The sequence below is a fragment of the Apodemus sylvaticus genome, chromosome 19 (genome assembly GCF_947179515.1).
Source record: "Apodemus sylvaticus chromosome 19, mApoSyl1.1, whole genome shotgun sequence".
NCBI classification, from domain to species: Eukaryota; Metazoa; Chordata; class Mammalia; order Rodentia; family Muridae; genus Apodemus; species Apodemus sylvaticus.
Window position 1 is genome coordinate 3,395,514 of NC_067490.1, and position 18,324 is coordinate 3,413,837.

Below are 18,324 nucleotides of genomic sequence, written 5' to 3' on the forward strand. Positions count from 1 at the left end.
TCTGCTCAGTGTCCTTTCTGATGCCAGACGGCTGGGGGTGTGAGGTGGCAGAGGTGTCCATCTGGGGGAGGGGAGGGTCAAAGTGGAGAAATGGTGTCTTTGACGTCTGCAGACAAAACCCAGGAGATGAGGATCGACAAATCATCTTTATTATCCACGAGATGGAGCAGGAGTCTCCAGGTTCTCCCCTCAAAACTCAGCTCCTATCTTGTCTGTCTAGGACACAGGTGAAGTCACCGGTCACTTGCTGGACAGTGGGCAGGCCTCTGTGGTGGGAGGAGGAAGAGAATGAGGGTGGACGTCCAGGGGAGGGGTGCCGTTGGTACCTGAGTAGGGTAGGAGACCCTTCCTCTCTATATCTGGCCCTCTTCTCTCTTTATCTAAAGCAGTGGTTCTCCAACTGGGGGTCATGACCCCTGTAGGGGGATCAAACCACCACAGGGGTTGCGTATCAGATACCCTGCATGTCAGATATTTAAACAATTCATAAATTAGTTATGAATTATTTAAGTATTATTTAAACAATAACAGTTTTTTAGTTTTGAGGTAGCAACAAAATAGTTTTATGGTTGGGGGCGGTCACCACAACATGAGGATCAGTGTTGAAAGGTCGCAGCGTTTGGAAGGTGGAGGACCACTGCTCCAAAGACTTGGAAACCTATCTTTCACCTCTTTTCATGTCTGTCTGTCTGTCTGTTTGTTTGTTTGTTTGTTTGTTTGTTTTGAGACAGGGTTTCTCTGTATAGCCCTCTCTGTCCTGGAACTCACTCTGTAGACCAGGCTGGCTTCAAACTCAGAAATCCGCCTGCCTCTGCCTCCCAGAGTGCTAGGATTAAAGGCTTGCGCCACCACCGCCCATCTTTCATTTTTATTTTGGAGAGACAGCATCACTATATATAGTCTTAGCTGTCCTAAAACTCACTTGTATACCAGGCTGGCTTTAAATCTGTGGCGATTCTTCTGCCTCTGCCTCCTGAGTGGCAGAGATTGCAGTGTGTGTCACTATTCCTGACTCCACACACGTCCTGGTATCGTTCTAGCTCATGAGAATTAGAGGGGTCAGTGTACCCACTCTGATGATGTCTGCCTTTGGCCATCGCACAAAGCTCTTTACAATACCCACAGAGGACCTGGGGACAACTCACCTTGATTCCTGGGAGTCACTAAGAAGGCTTTAAAATCCAAGCAGGAGGTCAGAGACTGGAATTCCTCCACACACTTCTCTGGAGGGTGTGGCGATCGATCTGGAAGGACAGGGAACATTCAGGCCAGTCAGTGTTCCTGCTTCTCAGCCCTGCCTTCCCAGTTCCCCGAGGACCCGCTGAAGTGCCCACCTGTCCTGAAAGGATTTTAGAGAGCCCCCACTAGGGAGGCTCTTCAGCCTTCCAGTTTCCCTCGGACATTTCCTCCCTCGTATCCCACTCACTGTAGAGGAGAAAGCGCTGGTAACCCTGGCCCATCTCTTTCAGCGTGATTCCCCCTGGGCAGGAGCTCAAGAACAGGTCTGTTTTCATGTCTGGGCGTCCTGTTGGGATCAGGAGAGGATCAATGAGGACAGGTGCAGACACAGTGAATCAGGCTGGGACTATGATCCCAGCTGTCCAGCTGTCCAGGAAGCTGAGGCAGGAGGGTTTCACATTTAAGGCCTGTCCACATTCAACGCTCTGGGCTACATACAGGGTGAGCTCGACAACCATCAGGGCCACTTAGTGAAACCCTGTCTCACAATAGAAAGGGTCTGGGGACCCAGTTCAGTGATGGCAGGCTTCCCTGGCAGGCAGGATGATGTCCTAGGTTCAAGCCTCATTCCTGAGGGGGAAGACTAGACAAGGGGAGGGCTGGTGGGAACCAACCTTCAGTTCTGAGTTCCGTGTTTCCTTTCCCTTCAGTCAAGCGGTACGTCCATTTCCGGGGCACACAGACCCCGTTTTTCCTGCAGAGGTGGCAGTGTTAAGATAGGAAGACGGAGTGCCATTCCAACCACACAGTAATAACCTTTATGCCGTCTCTCGCTTCCCCGCACCCTAGCTCTTTGGGTTTCAAGCCACCAAGAGATAGCTAGGCCCATCCTGTCTCCAGAACGTGACTTGTAGTGCTATGGAATTCAGTGGGCTGAGAGTGATGGAGCCTGACGCTGGGTGGGGTGACCGTTCAGTTGGGGCAGTGAACACCCAGCAGCTCCTCTGTCTCCTCGCGTGGCGACACTCACGTGCGGATGGTAGCGCGAAGCTGCAGCTGCCTTGGGGCAGAGCCAGCAGCCATGTTGAAGACTATGTTGTCCACCGGATCAAAAGTTGCCAGCTCTTCCATGGTGGGGGCTGCTCCCGCGATAAAGTACCATAGGCCCAGATGGGGCTCTGGGGTCTGGAGGGGCAATGAAGGGAGCAAAAGGATACGTTTCTGGGCGCATCGCAAAAGCCCCAACATTCCCATCTGTCAGCAAAGCAAGACTCGGAGAGCTAGAGGTTCTGGTGGTCTTTGTTGTTTGCAACAAGGGACCGTCAGTGTGTTCCCAACACCCTCTTCTTCCTCCCTTCCTTTCCCAGCATGCTTTCTGGCCATCTTGAGCTACCCACCCACCCAAGACTTTCAGCTTCAGTCCATACCTCTGTGTCGTCTATTCCCAGTGTTGTTAGTTGACTGTGCTCAGGACACTGATTCACGGAGTTAAAGAGAAGGCCGTAGAGATAGAGCAGAGCTGCCCAAGCTTGGCGGAACATCTTGGAGGAGAGCTGGAGTTCTGCAGTGGAGGGGCCTCTGCCTTAACTGTTCTCTGCCAGCCGCTCAGTCCACGCTGCCTCCAGCCCCCTTACCTCGACCCTTGACCCTTTAACCTGCTAATAAGTAACTTCAACCTTGTTTTCCAACCCAAGCCCAGATTAACTATGGCACTGGGGCATTTCCCCCCACTTCCGGATGCAGCCACTCAACCCCACACCGTGGCGCGACCAGTGACTCCGAGGCTGTAGGAGGAAAGCGGAGCCCTACAGTAGAAACCTAGAGTCTTCCACACTGTGTCTGACCCTGATCGGAGCCCTACTGTGATGTGAAGAGAAGTGGCTGGATTAGGTCTTCCATTCATTCACTGAGCAAGTCTGGAATTTCAGATGTTTGCCAGGAACTAGCTAATCCTGCTGGACATTTTTTTTTAAAGCGGAAAACAGCTTTGCTTTGCAAACAATCCTGTTGCAATGCAAGCTGATAAGTGTTAGAACGTGCACCAGGGCATGGTGGATCTCTCTCTCTCATAGGGTTTCACTATGTAGCTTTGGCTGTCCTGGGATTCACTGTGTACGCCAGCTGGGATTAAAGGCGTGCATAACTACTTCCTAGCTTGTAACACAAGTATTAAGAGTGGATCTAAGCTGGGCAGTGGTGGCGCACGCCTTTAATCCAGCACTTCGAAGGCAGAGGCAGGCGATTTCTGAGTTCGAGGCCAGCCTGGTCTACAGAGTGAGTTCCAGGTCAGCCTGGGCTACACAGAGAAACCCTGTCTCAAAAACCAAAAAAAAACCCAAACCAAAACAACCCCCCCCCCCCAAAACTCAGGACCTCTGAAAGAGCAGTCAGTGCTCTTAACTGCTGAGCCCTGAAATTTTCAAGTCCCTGAAATTTTTATAATAAAATACTAAATGTGGTCTGGAGAAGTGGCTCGGCGGTGAGGGTGCGTGGTAGATGGCAAGCCAAACCGGAGGACCTGACTTTGATCCCCAAGTCCCCACACAGTGAAAGGACACCACATTTTCCCTCGGATCTCCACACTTGCGCTGTGCTGTGGCAGATGCAGGCCATGTGCCTCACCCCCACCTCTGAAAAGTATTTGGCAGGCAGAGGCAGGTGGATTTCTGTGAGTTACACGGCATCCAGACCTACATGGCGAAATCCTGTCTTGGAGAAAAAAAAAATCAAAACGTAAATATAGTCTGGTAGAGTGACACACGACCCTGCACTGGGTGGTGGTGTGGGGGACATTGTCCTTACGAGTTCCAGGCAATTCAGGGTAACAGTGAGATATCATGTAGAACTCTCATCATGCAATGCTTACTGGAACTCTCATCAGCACTGGCATTTAAGAATAAATGGGGAAGAATGCACAGAAACTTAACCGTCCCACCCTGTTCAGCTCCCTTGGTGGCGGGCCTTTCAGTCCCCTTTCTTAAAGTCTCGTCCTTTAATCCGATCCCCAAGGCACCCGTTTTCTTTCTTTCTTTTTTTTTTGCAGAGCTCTTAAAAACAGTAGAAATATCTCAAAAAACAAAAAATGTAATAGAATGCCTAGTTATCCTTAAACATGGCACTCCCTCGGCGCTCTCAGTCAAAGGCTAACAGGATGCCCAAAATCTGCTTTAATAAACGCCCAACCGGCCTAATCTCGCCAGGAACTAGAGTCAGGCACAAGCAAACACAGCCCGAGGAACGCCCACAGCAGTCCACCGAACAGAGTGGCTTCCGGAAGAGCAGGAATGACGCGAGGACCAGAGGGCTTGCAGAGTTTTAGGTAGTTAGAATTGGGCCTGTAAATTTCTCTGTCCGTCAAGATAGGAACGATGATTAACGAGGTGCAGTCCACATTAATCTCAACGCTTTTTCTCGGGAAGTTGCAGCATTGCACCCAATAATTTTTCCTCAGGCGTTTACAGTAGCCACCCTGGTCGGGTAGCGCTCTAGCGCGCGCAGGGAAGAAACGCACATAGCCAGAGGGGGGCAGGGAAATACTTTAAGTGTGCGCACGCGTAGCGCGGCTCACGCAGGCGCAGTGCGGTCCCCCGGGCGACGGCGGCGGCGGCTCCTCCGGGTGGTCGGCTCCCTCCCATCTAGGCCGGCCCCGGCCCGTCTCGCCCCCCAGAAACTCACTGTTCGGGGCTGTGGACTTTCTCATCGTGCCACACGAAAGTAAATCGGGGGAGACAGGAGGAGCCGGAAGTACCGCCTCGATATCCCCAAATACTATCGGGGAAACGGAAGTGGCCCTTGGTGCCAGGTTGGGGGAGACCGGAAGTGACGGTACCGTGGGGAAGTCGGGGGCGGAGCCACAGGGTGGTGGGCTGTGTATGTGTGTTTGTATGTGTTTGGCCGCGTGTTGGTTAAGTCGTGTTGCTGGAATACCGACGAAAGGCAGAGGCGGAAGGAGGGGGCCCGTCCAGCCTCCCGTGAGTGTCCGTGGTCTTGGGTCTGTGGTGATTTAGGCGGGTTCGATTGTGGTGGTGCGCGTGCGCGAAGCCACTTTCTCTGCCGAGTCTAGCGCGACCCTCCCCCCTCCCCCCGCGTTGTCCTAGGATTTCCCGATCTCTCGGGCGCTTGCTCGGTCGCGACCGGTGATGACACTGGTCTCTGGTGGGTCTCGTGCTTGCTTCCCTGATTCCTAGCCCAACTGGCTCTCCCTATTGTGATTGGCATTGTGGAGCCCCTCCCACCTCTCGTCCTTCATCTCCCTATGCCGTCGATCTCGTACCCTTTGTGTTTCTATTCCTGTGCCCCCGAATCAAAAAGGGGGGATGAGGAGGAGGATGAATATATGTGCTTGTGTATGAGAAATTTTTAAGGGATTGGGGCGGAGATTGGGTCCAGAGAGGCTTCCGGGTGTATACAATACGGTGCGACCGACATCGAACCATTCCCCCCCCCCCCACTTCGTTCTTCTTTAGAGAGCTGTCGGCCATGGAGCCGAGTGATAGTGCCAGTACCGCTATGGAGGAGCCTGACAGCCTGGAGGTACTGGTGAAGACCCTGGACTCTCAGACTCGGACTTTTATTGTGGGGGCCCAGGTGAGACACTACTACTTTTAGAGGTGACACCCCTTTTGCTCATTTGTCTTGTGAAGGATGCGCCTGATTTTCTAGTCGTTGACTCCTTTGTCCCTTACTAGATAGGACATCTGATGTTCCTGTTGAGTGAGGAGGTGTGGTTACTGTTGAGTGAGGCAGGCTTTTAGTTTGTCTGCACCTTGACAGAACTCAGTGAAGAGGGAAGTACTGAGGAGGAATCTATACCTATTCTGTGCAGACCCCAGCCCAAAGGACAGACACAACACAGGGGGCGCCTCAGACAAGTATGATATGTCACAGGGACCGCAGACCAAGTATGGGGTGTGTGTTCTTTTGGGTTTTTTTTGTTGTTGTTTGTTTGGTTGGTTTTTTTGTTTGTTTGTTTTTTTGGCTTTGGTTTTTTCGAGACAGGGTTTCTCTGTATAGCCCTGGCTGTCCTGGAGCTCATTCTGTAGACCAGGCTGGCCTCGAACTAAGAAATCCGCCTGCCTCTGCCTCCCAGAGTGCTGGGATTACAGGTGTGTGCCACCACCACCCGGCGTGTGTTCTTTTTTAAACAGATTGTTCACAGTTTTAATAGACTAATATATTTATAGATTACAGAAACCTGCTTTCATACACTGTGAGGTAGAATTGCCAATAGCTGAGGCATAATTTGAGTCTCTTGACCTTAGTACAGTGTGGCCACAATTATCTTTTGTTTTTCCTGCATAAGTCTTTGAGACACTATCATGAGCAGGTCATTTTTGTGGTTTTCTAAAGCAGATATTTAAAAAACCACATAGACTTTTGTAAGTAGGTACATGTGATAGTTAATTCTGCCCTACCAAGAATTACTTTCTTGTCTTTCTGGAAGGTGGGACAGGATCTCCTATAGCCCGGGCTGACTTTGGCCTCTGGCCATTTTGCCTTCATTGTCTATGTGCTAGGATTATATGCACTATAATATAGGATTATAGGATTGTGGATGTCTCACATCTGACTTGGTTTAGCCTTTTTTTTTTTTTTTTTTAAGGTAGCGTCTTACATAGTTAAATGTCTTAGAACTTATGGTCTTGGACTCATGATCCTCCTGTCTCTGCTTTCCACGGTTGGGGTTTCAGGTGTATGCTATTACTATTTTTATTTTGTTTGTTCCCCCTTCCTTCTTTCCTTCCTTCTCTCCTTCCTTCCTTCCTTCATTTATTTATTTACTTTTGCATGTATGTGGTTCTGCTGGGCATTGAACCTTGGACTCAGCACAGAGTACTTACTACTGAATCATATATACCCTGTGTTTCTTTGTGACCTTCTTCATTAGTTATCTTTCCAGACCCTGGCTCCCAACCCTGTATTACTTAACCATTGGTGGTGATGATTGTTTTGGGATGCGTGTATTTTTAATTTCTTTTAAAAGATTTTATTTTTATTTTATATGTGAGTGCTTTGTCTGGAAATGTATCTGTGCACCTTGTATGCACCTGGTGCCTAAGAAGGCCAGAAGAGCATATCAGATCCTTCACCCTGTGGTCTTTTCTTCATGTGGAAATTATGAAATTATAGTTCCTACTCTGTTATGGACAGTTGTAAACTACCAAATGGGTGCTAGGAATTGAACTCTGGTACTGTGCAAGAGCAACACGGAGCCATCTCTCCAGCCCTCATTTTGTGTTTTAAGTTGAGGTTTCACTTTGCAGTCATAGCTAGCCTGGTAGTCAAATCCATCTGCCTTTGCATCCTTGAGATTAGAGGCTTGTGTTGCATTTAGCTTTGAGATTTTGGCCATGAAGTCCTGCTATTGTTCTAGTTTAGAAAAAGATCACTGTATCTCCAGGAAGCCAGGAAGGGGGAAGGGAGAGCTATTTGGCTTCTTTCTTAAAAGATTTAGGTTTGTTTGTTTATTTATTTATTTATTTATTTATTGTTGTTACTTGGATTTTTTTTTTTTTAACAATTTAAGACAATCTCTACATAGATCTGGCTATTATAGAACTCACTATGTAAATCAGGCTGCCCTCAAACTCACAAGAGATCCATCTGCCTCTGCCTCTCAAATGTTGGAGACATACACCACCATGTCCCACTTATTTTTACTTATGTATTGGTGTGGGGGCAGGTCTGTGCCTCTGCCTCTGGGTACAAATGTTCATAGAAGCCAGAGACACTGGGTCTCCTAAAGCTGTATTTATCAGTAGTTGTGAGCTGCTGTCCAATGATCAGTATGAGCTCTTAACCACTGAGCCATTTCTCCAGCCTGACCCAATAACTATCGGCATGTTAATAGAGTGGGCTGATTCTGATGTCAGCGTCTGAGGTCGGGTGTCCTTCCCTCTTCATTCTCTCTCACTTTCTGATATCTGTGCATGGCTCTCCTTTCAGATGAATGTGAAGGAGTTTAAGGAACACATAGCTGCCTCTGTCAGCATCCCTTCCGAGAAGCAGCGACTCATCTACCAGGGCCGGGTTCTGCAAGATGATAAGAAGCTCCAGGAATACAGTAAGGGGCTAAGGGCTGCGGAGGTTAAGATTGCTGTCCTGTCCGGAGGCGAAAAGTTTACTGTGTATCTCTTTTTTTCTGCAGATGTTGGGGGAAAGGTTATCCACCTGGTGGAACGAGCTCCTCCTCAGACTCAGCTTCCTTCTGGAGCATCTTCTGGGACAGGCTCTGCCTCAGCAACTCATGGTGGGGCCTCCCTGCCTGGCACTCGGGGCCCTGGGGCCTCTGTTCATGACCGGAATGCCAACAGCTATGTCATGGTTGGAACCTTCAATCTTCCTGTGAGCCTGTGTTTCTTATGTGGGAGGTTTTGTTGGAAGAGTAGCTTTGGTTGTGGCAGCTGCAGGGAGCTTGGAAGACAGGGTCTTAAGAGAGTGCGTTGGGCTTGGAAAGCACTCTGACCTGTACTGGCCTCAGTTTTTGAAGAAAGGAGGATAGGGGCTCTAGGAAAGGGATTGGTAGTGTGAAGATCTTAGTATGTGGCTTCTCCCAGAGCAACTTCCCTTGCCCTTTCCCCAGAGTGACGGCTCTGCTGTGGATGTTCACATCAACATGGAACAGGCCCCAATTCAGGTATTGAGGGGCCTGGGAGGGTCAGGGAAGGGGATCTGGGAGAAGGAGGCCATGAGTTGTGGGAGGACCTGGCTGAGGAGATGCCTGGGAACTGGCTTAGTATGTTGTAGAGCTCATGACTTTGTCTCAGATCTGCCGTGAACATCCTTGTCTTATAGAGTGAGCCCCGGGTCCGGCTGGTGATGGCTCAGCACATGATTAGGGACATACAGACCTTACTGTCCCGGATGGAGGTGAGTGGGCACGTCTGTAGGCTAGACTTTGTTTTGTATTCCCCCTTTCCTCTCATGGTCTTGCAATGAGAACATTCCTGGCAAGGTCCACATTGGCTGCAGGAGGCTAGTCTGGGGTTTTCTCTGTAGTTCTGTTAGGCAGAGATAGTATCTTTGTGAGGCTGATTACTGCCAGTCTGCGTGCCTCAGCTTCTCAAGTGAGCTGTATAGGCGTGCGCCACTGTTCTGTGCTACTGCCTATCCTTCCGACCCCTGGTGTGGAAAGAGTTCATTTCAGACTTGCCAGATGATATCATAGACGTCCTTCACCGAAAGAAGGAGCCACTACCATCCCCTACTTTGACTCACACTGTCCTGGGCTGTCCTTGAACTCACAGTACCTCCTAGCTCCTCAAAGTGCTGTGAGTATAGGTTCAGGGGACCATGCATGGCTGCGTATACAATTTTTAAATTTCCTTCCTTTTTCTGTTTTTAGTTGTTGGTTTGGTTGTTTTGTTTTGTTTTTCTAAACGGACTTTCTCTGTGTAGTCCTGGCTGTCTTGGAACTCACTCTGTAGACCAGGCTGGCCTCGAACTCAGAAATGTGCCTGCCTCTGCCTCCCAGGTGCTGGGATTAAAGGCGTGCGCCACCACTGCCCAACTTGTTGGTTTGGTTTTGAGACAGGGTTTCTCTGTGTAGCCCTGGTTGTCCAGGAGCTCACTCTGTAGATGAGGCTGGCCTTGACCACACAAAGATAAGCTTGCCTCAGCATCCTGAGTGCTGGAATTAAGGTTGTGTGCTGTTGCCTCTGTTGCCGCCGCCACCTGGCACTTTTTAACTATCTTTTAACTGTCTTGTTTACGGTTGTTCTCAGTTTAGGGGCGCTGTAACTGTCTTGTTCAGTTTAGGGGTATCTTCGCTGTGTTCAGTTGAGGTGTATAATAACTGTTCAGCTTAGGGCTTGGTGGGGTACCCTGACTGTCTTGTTTAGATTAGGGGTATCCTACCTTTGTCAGTTGCAGCCTGTGACCATTTCCTCTATGGAAATTAGAGCATTTCCTTACTCTGAAAAACTGTAGATACTAACTGTACATCCTGTTTCTGCCAGTCAGAGGGATGCATAGCCCTGCTTTCAGGGAGCCATCTCCACTCTTGACTTGTTTTGTCTGCATAAACCTCAACAGCAGTAATATTATTCTGCCTTTGGTGTCCTGACTCCTTCCACTCTCAGTGTCGAGGGGGAACCCAAGCACAGGCCAGTCAGCCACCCCTGCAGACACCGACTGTGGCCTCAGAGACAGCAGCCTTGAACTCACAAACATCAGAACCAGCCGAAAGTGAAGCTCCTCCTCGAGAGCCCATGGAGTCAGAAGAAATGGAGGAACGTCCTGCAACCCAGACTCCAGAGCTTACGCCCTCTGGCCCAGCTCCAGCAGGCCCAGCACCTGCGCCAGAGACAAATGCACCCAAGTGAGAGAGATGCATGGAACCTTTGGGGACTTGGAGGGAGGTTGGTCATGGTGTAGTGCAAGGACTAGGAAGGCTCTGAAGAGAAGAAAGTGGTTGCTAGGGGGTGAGTCTTATGGTTGTAGGATTTTGGGGTCAGAAGTCAGCTCATGTAGATAAAGGTGGGTAGGACTGGCAGAAGACAGGATGATTTTGGCTGCCCCTGGAGCCATGGTTTGCACAAGCCTTGTCTGGGGTTGAGCTCCTTTGCCTCCTCTGCACAGGACTGTGCTGGGGGATGGGAACACTTTACTTTCTCCTCTGGGCTGCTCTTAAGAGAGCAGAGAGAATCCCTGGGGAGTGGCAGGGGTCCCTGCAGATAGGCTCCACTCAGTGCCCTGCTGTCTCCACAGCCACCCTTCCCCTGCAGAGCACGTGGAGGTGCTCCAGGAACTCCAGCGCTTGCAGCGCCGTCTTCAGCCCTTCCTGCAACGCTACTGTGAGGTCCTGGGTGCTGCTGCTACTACAGACTACAACAACAATGTGAGCCTTTTAGTGGCCCTTCCCTTCTAGTACCTCAGAGCAGCAGGCTGAGATGCAACTAGCCCTTCACTGTCCTCAGGGTAGCACAGTCCTCGGTGAGAGAGTGTCCTTCTGAGATGGGGATGGTGGCAGTCTGTGTGTCTGTCGTGTCCTTCATTGTTTAGGAAAGTGTACAGAATAAAAAGAACTACAGGTGGTTGCTCAACATTTGTCATGTTTTGTAGAAAATTCCATATGTGTATTGAATAGAATTAGAGATTTTTCTTGGAAAACTTTGGTTAATGCAGAAGCTTCCAAAGACAGAGGACATGGCAGAGTTTTAATTCCATACTTTTCTGGGTTTGACCTGGGCACAGCATGAGGGCCGCGAGGAGGACCAGAGGTTGATCAACTTGGTGGGGGAGAGCCTACGGCTACTAGGCAACACTTTCGTGGCATTGTCTGATCTGCGCTGCAATCTAGCCTGTGCACCCCCACGGCACCTGCATGTGGTACGGCCTATGTCTCACTACACGACTCCTATGGTGCTCCAGCAGGCAGCCATTCCCATTCAGGTGGGTGCTAGGAGCTGGGCTGGAGGGAGAGCAGGGGTGCGGTACTGTAGGAGGCCTCGCGGCTGCTGGGAGGCTGAATGGCAAGAAGTGTAGGGGAAGCTGTGCAGAAGCTCTGGAGTCTCTGGAGGTGACTCTCTGGGCACTCTGGTTAGACTCTTGTGTTTCTCATATCTATCTGACTGTCCATCTCTCTTCCAGATCAATGTGGGGACTACTGTGACCATGACAGGCAATGGGGCTCGGCCTCCACAGGCTCCTGGTGCAGAGGCAGCAACCCCAGGTTCTGGCCAGGCCTCATCCCTGCCTCCCTCTTCTACCACTATTGATTCATCAACTGAAGGAGCTCCCCCACCTGGGCCAGCACCACCACCAGCCACCAGCCACCCACGGGTCATTCGGATTTCCCACCAGAGTGTGGAACCCGTGGTCATGATGCACATGAACATTCAAGGTGAGTAGGACAGTTACTGGCAGGAAAGAGCGAGGGAGCAGGGAGGCAAGGCCAGTGCTATGTGGGAAGGGCATGAGGGAGGTGCTTTGGCCTTGGGTTTGTATGAAGAGAACCCAGCCTTCCTGTTGCCATGGGGGAAAGGCAGGGTTTTGCAGGCATGAAGGATGGATGGAACAGAGGAAAAAGAGCCAGGCCTGGGCCCCACCTTCTCACATTTTTTGTCTGTCTTTGCTTAGATTCTGGAGCCCAGCCTGGTGGTGTGCCGAGTGCTCCCACTGGTCCACTGGGACCTCCTGGTCATGGACAGACCCTGGGTAAGACCGAGGTTATCAGTGTAGGCTGAGAGCTCTGGGTAGAGAAAGGGGTAGGGCTGAATGGGTGGGCTGAAGGGGTCCAGGTTCAAGGTTACATCAGACCCACCCCCCAGGCTCCACCCTCATCCAGCTGCCCTCCCTGCCCCCTGAGTTCATGCACGCCGTCGCCCACCAGATCACTCATCAGGCCATGGTGGCAGCCGTTGCCTCCGCGGCCGCAGGTAATGACCTGGAGGGGAGGACTGGGCGGTGGGGCGTAGGTCATGGTGGTGGGTGTTGTCCGCTGGCAGGCAAGGACTGAACCCTCAGCTCTCTTTGATGTTTCTTTTTGCTACACACAGGACAGCAGGTGCCCGGCTTCCCGACAGCACCAACTCGGGTGGTGATTGCCCGGCCCACTCCTCCACAGGCTCGGCCTTCCCATCCTGGGGGACCTCCGGTCTCTGGAGCTCTGGTGAGCAAGGGGTGGAGGAGTACAAGTGGGGAAATCCTGATGGATTGTGGGAAGGACAAGACTGAATCCTCCTGTCCCCCAGCAGGGCGCTGGGCTGGGCACAAACACTTCTTTGGCCCAGATGGTGAGCGGCCTTGTGGGGCAACTTCTTATGCAGCCTGTTCTTGTGGGTAAGTCCTGTCCTTTCCTAGCTCAGACTTTAGGTGTTTCCCACTGCCACTGGGTTTGACAGTGCATGTATAACCCAGTGCCTGGGAGGCTGGGGCTGGGGATAATTGAGTTCAAGGACATCCTAGACTAAACTTAACTTCTACGTTTGCCTGAGCTAATATGATTTTGGGGCAAAATCCATGCAGCTGTGCTTGATGACCCTCCTGTCCTGCTCACAGTACACCTAGTCAGGCCCTGTGGAATAGTAGGTCTTACTTTCCTGCTGGAAAGATCAGATGGGAATGAGTCAGCTAGAATATGACTCTTGTTCACATTATATTCTTCTTGGTTCCTGACAGCTCAGGGGACTCCAGGAATGGCTCAGGCACAGGCTCAGGCACAGGCTCAGGCACAGGCACAGGCACAGGCCCCAGCTCCAGCTCCGGCTCCAGCTCCAGCTCCGGCTCCGGCTCCTGCCACTGCTTCAGCTAGTGCTGGCACCACCAACACAGCTACCACAGCTGGCCCTGCCCCTGGGGGTCCTGCCCAGCCTCCCCCTCCTCAGCCCTCTGCGGCTGATCTTCAGTTCTCTCAGCTTCTGGGAAACCTGCTGGGGCCTGTAGGGCCAGGGGCTGGGGGGCCAGGCATGGCTTCTCCCACCATCACTGTGGCAATGCCTGGTGTCCCGGCTTTTCTCCAGGGCATGACTGATTTTTTGCAGGTGAGTGGCTATACTGTCCTTTTTGTTCCCGGGCCAGTAGAGCAATGGTATTCTGTTGTCATCCTGTAGCTGCTCAGTGACAGTTCTTAGTTATGATTTTGCTAGGCCAGCAGCCAGTGCTGTCACAGCTCTGGTGTGACTTATCCATTTAGTGTCCTAAGAGGCTGAGGTCAGAGGTGTGGGGGGGTAAGAGGAGCACCTCTTACTGCTCTTGCAGAGGTTCTGGGTTTGATTCTTTTGGGTTTTTGTTTGTTTGTTTGTTTGTTTGTTTGTTTGTTTGTTTGTTTGTTTTGGTTTTTTTTTTTTGGTTTTTTTCGAGACAGGGTTTCTCTGTATAGCCCTGGCTATCCTGGAACTCACTCTGTAGACCAGGCTGGCCTCGAACTCAGAAATCCGCCTGCCTCTGCCTCCCAGAGTGCTGGGATTACAGGCGTGCGCCACCACTGCCCGGCTCTGGGTTTGATTCTTAGCACCCAAATGGTGGTTCACAGCCATCTGTAACTCCAGTTCCAGGGGATTCAGTACCCTCTTCTAGTCCCCATGGGAAACAGGCATACACATTTTAAAGTCAAGATCAGATCTAGCTCTCTCCCCTCATACTGGCCTGTTGTTTTGTGTCTGCAGTGCAATTTTATATTCTTGACCCCATGGTCTTTATCTTCTATTATTAATTCCTTCTTCTAGGCATCACAGACTGCCCCTCCACCCCCTCCCCCTCCTCCCCCTCCTCCCCCTGCTCCAGAGCAGCAGACCACACCCCCACCAGGGTCCCCTTCTGGTGGAACAGCAAGTCCTGGAGGCTTAGGTCCTGAGAGCCTGCCACCAGAGTTTTTCACCTCAGTGGTGCAGGGCGTGTTGAGCTCCCTCCTGGGCTCCTTGGGGGCTCGCGCTGGCAGCAGTGAGAGTATTGCTGCCTTTATCCAACGCCTCAGTGGATCCAGCAACATCTTTGAGCCTGGGGCTGATGGCGCCCTTGGTAAGCAAAATGTGGGTGTTACAGTCTGGGGAAATAGCAGCCAGGGAGGTAGTGGCCTTTCTCTACTAATCAGATGATATGTGGGGCTAGGCAGGGAGGCAGAGGCCACTGCTCACTCCGACCCTTTCCCTAGGGTTCTTTGGAGCTCTGCTCTCTCTTCTGTGCCAGAATTTCTCCATGGTGGATGTGGTGATGCTTCTCCATGGCCATTTCCAGCCACTGCAGAGGCTCCAGCCACAGCTGCGATCTTTCTTCCACCAGCACTACCTGGGTGGTCAGGAGCCCACGCCTAGCAACATCCGGGTTAGTGAAAGCCCAGATCCCAGAGGTTTTCTCCTTCCCACCTCTCTTTAATCCTGCCTGCCTGCCTGTCAGTGAAAGCTGTGTTTCAGCCCAAGCCTTGGAGTTGTAGGGGAGGGGCTAGGAGTAAGGCTGTGACTAAACGGGACCTGTGATGTTCCCTACAGATGGCAACCCACACGCTCATCACTGGGCTGGAGGAGTATGTACGGGAGAGTTTTGTGAGTGTCTTTTGTGTATCTCCTTCCTGTCTGTGTTTAGGTAGGGAGCGGGGTGGAGTGTCCATTTCTTCTGCCTTCTTGATCTTAAAGCACTGATCTGGAGTTCTTGGTGTGTCTCCTCTCAGTCTTTGGTGCAGGTTCAGCCAGGTGTGGATATCATCCGGACAAATTTAGAATTTCTCCAAGAGCAATTTAACAGCATTGCTGCGCACGTGCTGCACTGTACAGGTCAGGCCAGGGACCAGCCAAGCACGGGTGGTGTACTGTCCATGCGGGACTTCCAGAATCATGTGCCCTCTCACATCCTCCCCGCAGACAGTGGATTTGGAGCCCGGTTGCTGGAGCTGTGTAACCAGGGCCTGTTTGAGTGCTTGGCCCTGAACCTCCACTGCTTGGGGGGACAGCAAATGGAGCTTGCTGCTGTCATCAATGGCCGAATTGTAAGTACCACCCAATTCAGGTCTGCAGCTTTTTAAATATATCCTGTGGGTTTTAATTTTCTTCTCCAAACACTCTACCTGTGGCCCTGAATGTAATAGATTGCAAAAGTAGGTTGAGAGTTACATGGTCAATCTGCTTTCTGGCCCTCAGCGCCGCATGTCTCGCGGGGTGAATCCATCTTTGGTGAGCTGGTTGACAACTATGATGGGACTGAGGCTTCAGGTGGTCTTGGAGCACATGCCTGTGGGTCCCGATGCCATCCTCAGATATGTTCGCAGGGTTGGTGACCCTCCTCAGGTAAGGGACCCAATAGGGGGTGGTTTCGGGATGTGAAGAAACTGAAGAGATGCACTGGACGGACCTTTCCCACCACAACCGCTTAGATTTCTTTGACCAATTTCACAGGCACTTCCTGAAGAGCCAATGGAAGTTCAAGGAGCAGAAAGAACTTCCCCTGAACCTCAGGTACAGCTTGAGAAGCCAAAAATATGGAGTAGATGGTTGGAAGAAAAGGGGCTCAGGAGCAAAGAATTCTGAAGTCTGAACCTTCATGTTATATGCCTTCCAGAGAGAGAATGCTTCCCCAGCACCTGGAACAACAGCAGAAGAAGCCATGTCCCGAGGTCCGCCCCCTGCTCCTGAAGGAGGTTCCCGAGATGAACAGGACGGAGCTTCAGCTGATGCAGAGCCTTGGGCAGCTGCAGTCCCCCCTGTAAGTGGCAGGATGTGATCCAGTGGGTTAAAGAGCTGTAAGTTGTGGGAATTATGGCAAATCCTTTCCTCCCCAGGAATGGGTCCCTATTATCCAGCAGGACATTCAGAGCCAGCGGAAGGTGAAACCTCAGCCGCCCCTGAGTGATGCCTACCTCAGTGGCATGCCTGCCAAGAGACGAAAGGTTGGTCTCTGTGCTGCGATGTGTTTCTATCTAGTACCCTTGTTGAACCAGAGGCTTTTGCTTGCTTGTTCAGTCTCTTCATCTAGTTAGGAAGCCTGTTGTGAGTCAGACTTGTTAATGGTCACTACATTGGTATATGGGCCTTCACCTTACTGTTTTCTGGCAGTTCTGGTTCCTCAGCTGTGTCATCTCCCAAGTGATTAGGTGTGTAAGATGGGCTTTGCCTTGAAGAATAGCTAGCTCTGAATCCCCGGTGATTTGACCTGCTGGTGCCTTCTTTGCTGTCAGAACAATGTGCAGGCTGTTCCCTGTCCTATACTAGTAGTATAGACACTGGTTAACTAATGCAAATGGTGAACTGGGTGGTGGCACTGGGTCTGATGTTGATCCCCTTTTCCCTCTCAACCTGTCCCCCAGACAATGCAGGGTGAGGGCCCCCAGCTGCTACTCTCAGAGGCAGTGAGCCGGGCAGCTAAGGCAGCGGGAGCTCGGCCCCTGACAAGCCCCGAGAGCCTGAGCCGGGACCTGGAGGCACCAGAGGTTCAGGAGAGCTACAGGCAGCAGGTGCCCCCACTTTGCAGCAGAATAGGGATGGTCTATCGGGAGGGGTTGGGCCAGGTTCCTGCTTCCCTTGATGGTCAGGGTTTTCCTTGTGGCATTTGGGAAGGCTTAGCAATCGCATATTGGGCTTGCCAGCATGGCTGGCGGGGAAAGTATTTCCTATGGGTTGGTCTTTGTGTTTTCTGGGATCATAGGTCTAAACCAGGGCTCCTCTGACCTGCTTGTGTTCTCTTTCTAGCTTCGGTCTGATATCCAAAAACGACTGCAGGAAGATCCCAACTACAGTCCCCAGCGCTTCCCTAATGCCCACCGGGCATTTGCTGATGACCCCTAGCTTTCTCACCAGGGGACCATTTCCCCCTTCCTTCACAGTATTTAAGAAATAAAAGTCGGATTTTCCTGGCTCCTTTGTCTGGTAGTGTTGGAGTACCTTTTCTTTACATGCTTCTTTAAACATTCCATAGAAACTTAGCTACTCATATCATACTCTCCTTATGGTGTGCAAGTCTGTCAGTGGTTTGAGCATTTATATAAAAATCATGCCAAAGAAAACCAGAACATGGGACACCATTTGGTACTGTGACTTATATGAAAATGGCCCCATAGCAGATGGCAGTAATAGGTGTAGAAGTGTGGCCTTGGAAGAAGTGTCCCTTGTGTGTGTGTAGTGGTCGCGGGTTTGAAGTTTCAGAAGCTCAAATCTTTGTTGTCTGCTGATCCACATGTACTTGGCTCTTCTAGTACTATGTGATAATGGATTAAAACTCTCAACTTGTAAGCCAACCCTAATGTTTTTATGAGTAGCTGTACTCTTCACAGCAACAGAAACCCTAACTAGGTCAGAAGTTGGAACCAGTATTCCCAAGATCTGAGATTGTTTGGAGAAATGTGCACTTTGGTTTAGGAAAGAAGTTGAGCTCATTAAATGTGGTTTTACCGGCCATGCTAGGAGCATGGAAGACTGGTTCTGAGGGTCATTTGAATTCTAGGGGTCTGGTTTTAGTATGTGGGCCCTCAGACCTTTCTTGTGATACTATACCAAAAGATGTAACTTGCTGTCCTTGTTATCTACTTGACACTAAACTGAAGAGTCACCCCTTAGCTTTGACAGGGAATTTTTTTATTTTTTTGGTTTTGGTTTTTTCAAGACAGGGTTTCTCTGTATAGCCCTGGCTGTCCTGGAGCTCACTCTGTAGACCAGGCTGGCCTTGAACTCAGAAATCCACCTGCCTCTGCCTCCCAGAGTGCTGGGAGGTATATTGGTCCAC

General features: G+C 50.9%; 2 protein-coding genes across 26 annotated transcripts; one reads left to right on the forward strand and one right to left on the reverse strand.

The window, feature by feature from the left end:
• Positions 1-127: 127 nt before the first annotated feature.
• On the reverse strand, positions 128-4,943 carry Apom (apolipoprotein M). Of its 4 annotated transcripts, none has more exons than XM_052163452.1 (8): positions 4,855-4,943; positions 3,738-3,888; positions 2,607-2,654; positions 2,210-2,364; positions 1,854-1,933; positions 1,427-1,525; positions 1,146-1,244; positions 128-266 (listed from the first exon to the last, which is right to left on the reverse strand). In XM_052163452.1, the coding sequence occupies exons 4-8, from the start codon at positions 2,308-2,310 to the stop codon at positions 241-243; spliced, it is 405 nt and encodes a 134-aa protein (XP_052019412.1). In that variant the 5' UTR covers positions 2,311-2,364; positions 2,607-2,654; positions 3,738-3,888; positions 4,855-4,943; the 3' UTR covers positions 128-240. The 4 variants fall into 4 exon arrangements, with proteins under 4 accessions (XP_052019412.1, XP_052019413.1, XP_052019410.1 ...); XM_052163453.1 differs by having other exon boundaries at positions 3,738-3,884; positions 4,855-4,934; XM_052163450.1 differs by lacking the exon at positions 4,855-4,943 and adding an exon at positions 4,115-4,658 and having other exon boundaries at positions 3,738-3,884.
• Bag6 (BAG cochaperone 6) lies at positions 4,907-17,460 on the forward strand. Of its 22 annotated transcripts, none has more exons than XM_052163424.1 (26): positions 4,907-5,004; positions 5,646-5,766; positions 8,125-8,242; positions 8,327-8,523; positions 8,762-8,815; positions 8,974-9,048; positions 10,260-10,498; positions 10,888-11,017; positions 11,374-11,571; positions 11,770-12,022; positions 12,259-12,336; positions 12,450-12,557; positions 12,678-12,790; positions 12,873-12,960; positions 13,300-13,661; positions 14,346-14,637; positions 14,771-14,940; positions 15,105-15,158; positions 15,284-15,386; positions 15,474-15,598; positions 15,750-15,896; positions 16,005-16,064; positions 16,168-16,311; positions 16,388-16,495; positions 16,913-17,059; positions 17,295-17,460. In XM_052163424.1, exons 2-26 carry the CDS (start codon positions 5,659-5,661, stop codon positions 17,388-17,390), a joined length of 3,567 nt encoding a protein of 1,188 aa, XP_052019384.1. In that variant the 5' UTR covers positions 4,907-5,004; positions 5,646-5,658; the 3' UTR covers positions 17,391-17,460. The 22 variants fall into 22 exon arrangements, with proteins under 22 accessions (XP_052019384.1, XP_052019388.1, XP_052019387.1 ...); XM_052163428.1 differs by having other exon boundaries at positions 16,409-16,495; XM_052163427.1 differs by having other exon boundaries at positions 12,876-12,960.
• The last annotated feature ends 864 nt before the right edge of the window (positions 17,461-18,324 follow it).

Coding starts and splice junctions, on each gene's coding strand:
- Apom (XM_052163449.1), bottom strand. CDS start 4,879: ATGAGAAAGTCCACAGCCCCGAACA. Junction 2,365..2,606: donor TGGGAATAGACGACACAGAG/GTATGGACTGAA, acceptor TTGCCCCTCCAG/ACCCCAGAGCCCCATCTGGG. Junction 1,934..2,209: donor CTTCGCGCTACCATCCGCAC/GTGAGTGTCGCC, acceptor CCACCTCTGCAG/GAAAAACGGGGTCTGTGTGC.
- Bag6 (XM_052163424.1), top strand. CDS start 5,659: ATGGAGCCGAGTGATAGTGCCAGTACCGCTATGGAGGAGCCTGACAGC. Junction 5,767..8,124: donor CTTTTATTGTGGGGGCCCAG/GTGAGACACTAC, acceptor CTCTCCTTTCAG/ATGAATGTGAAGGAGTTTAA. Junction 15,159..15,283: donor AGTATGTACGGGAGAGTTTT/GTGAGTGTCTTT, acceptor GTCTCCTCTCAG/TCTTTGGTGCAGGTTCAGCC.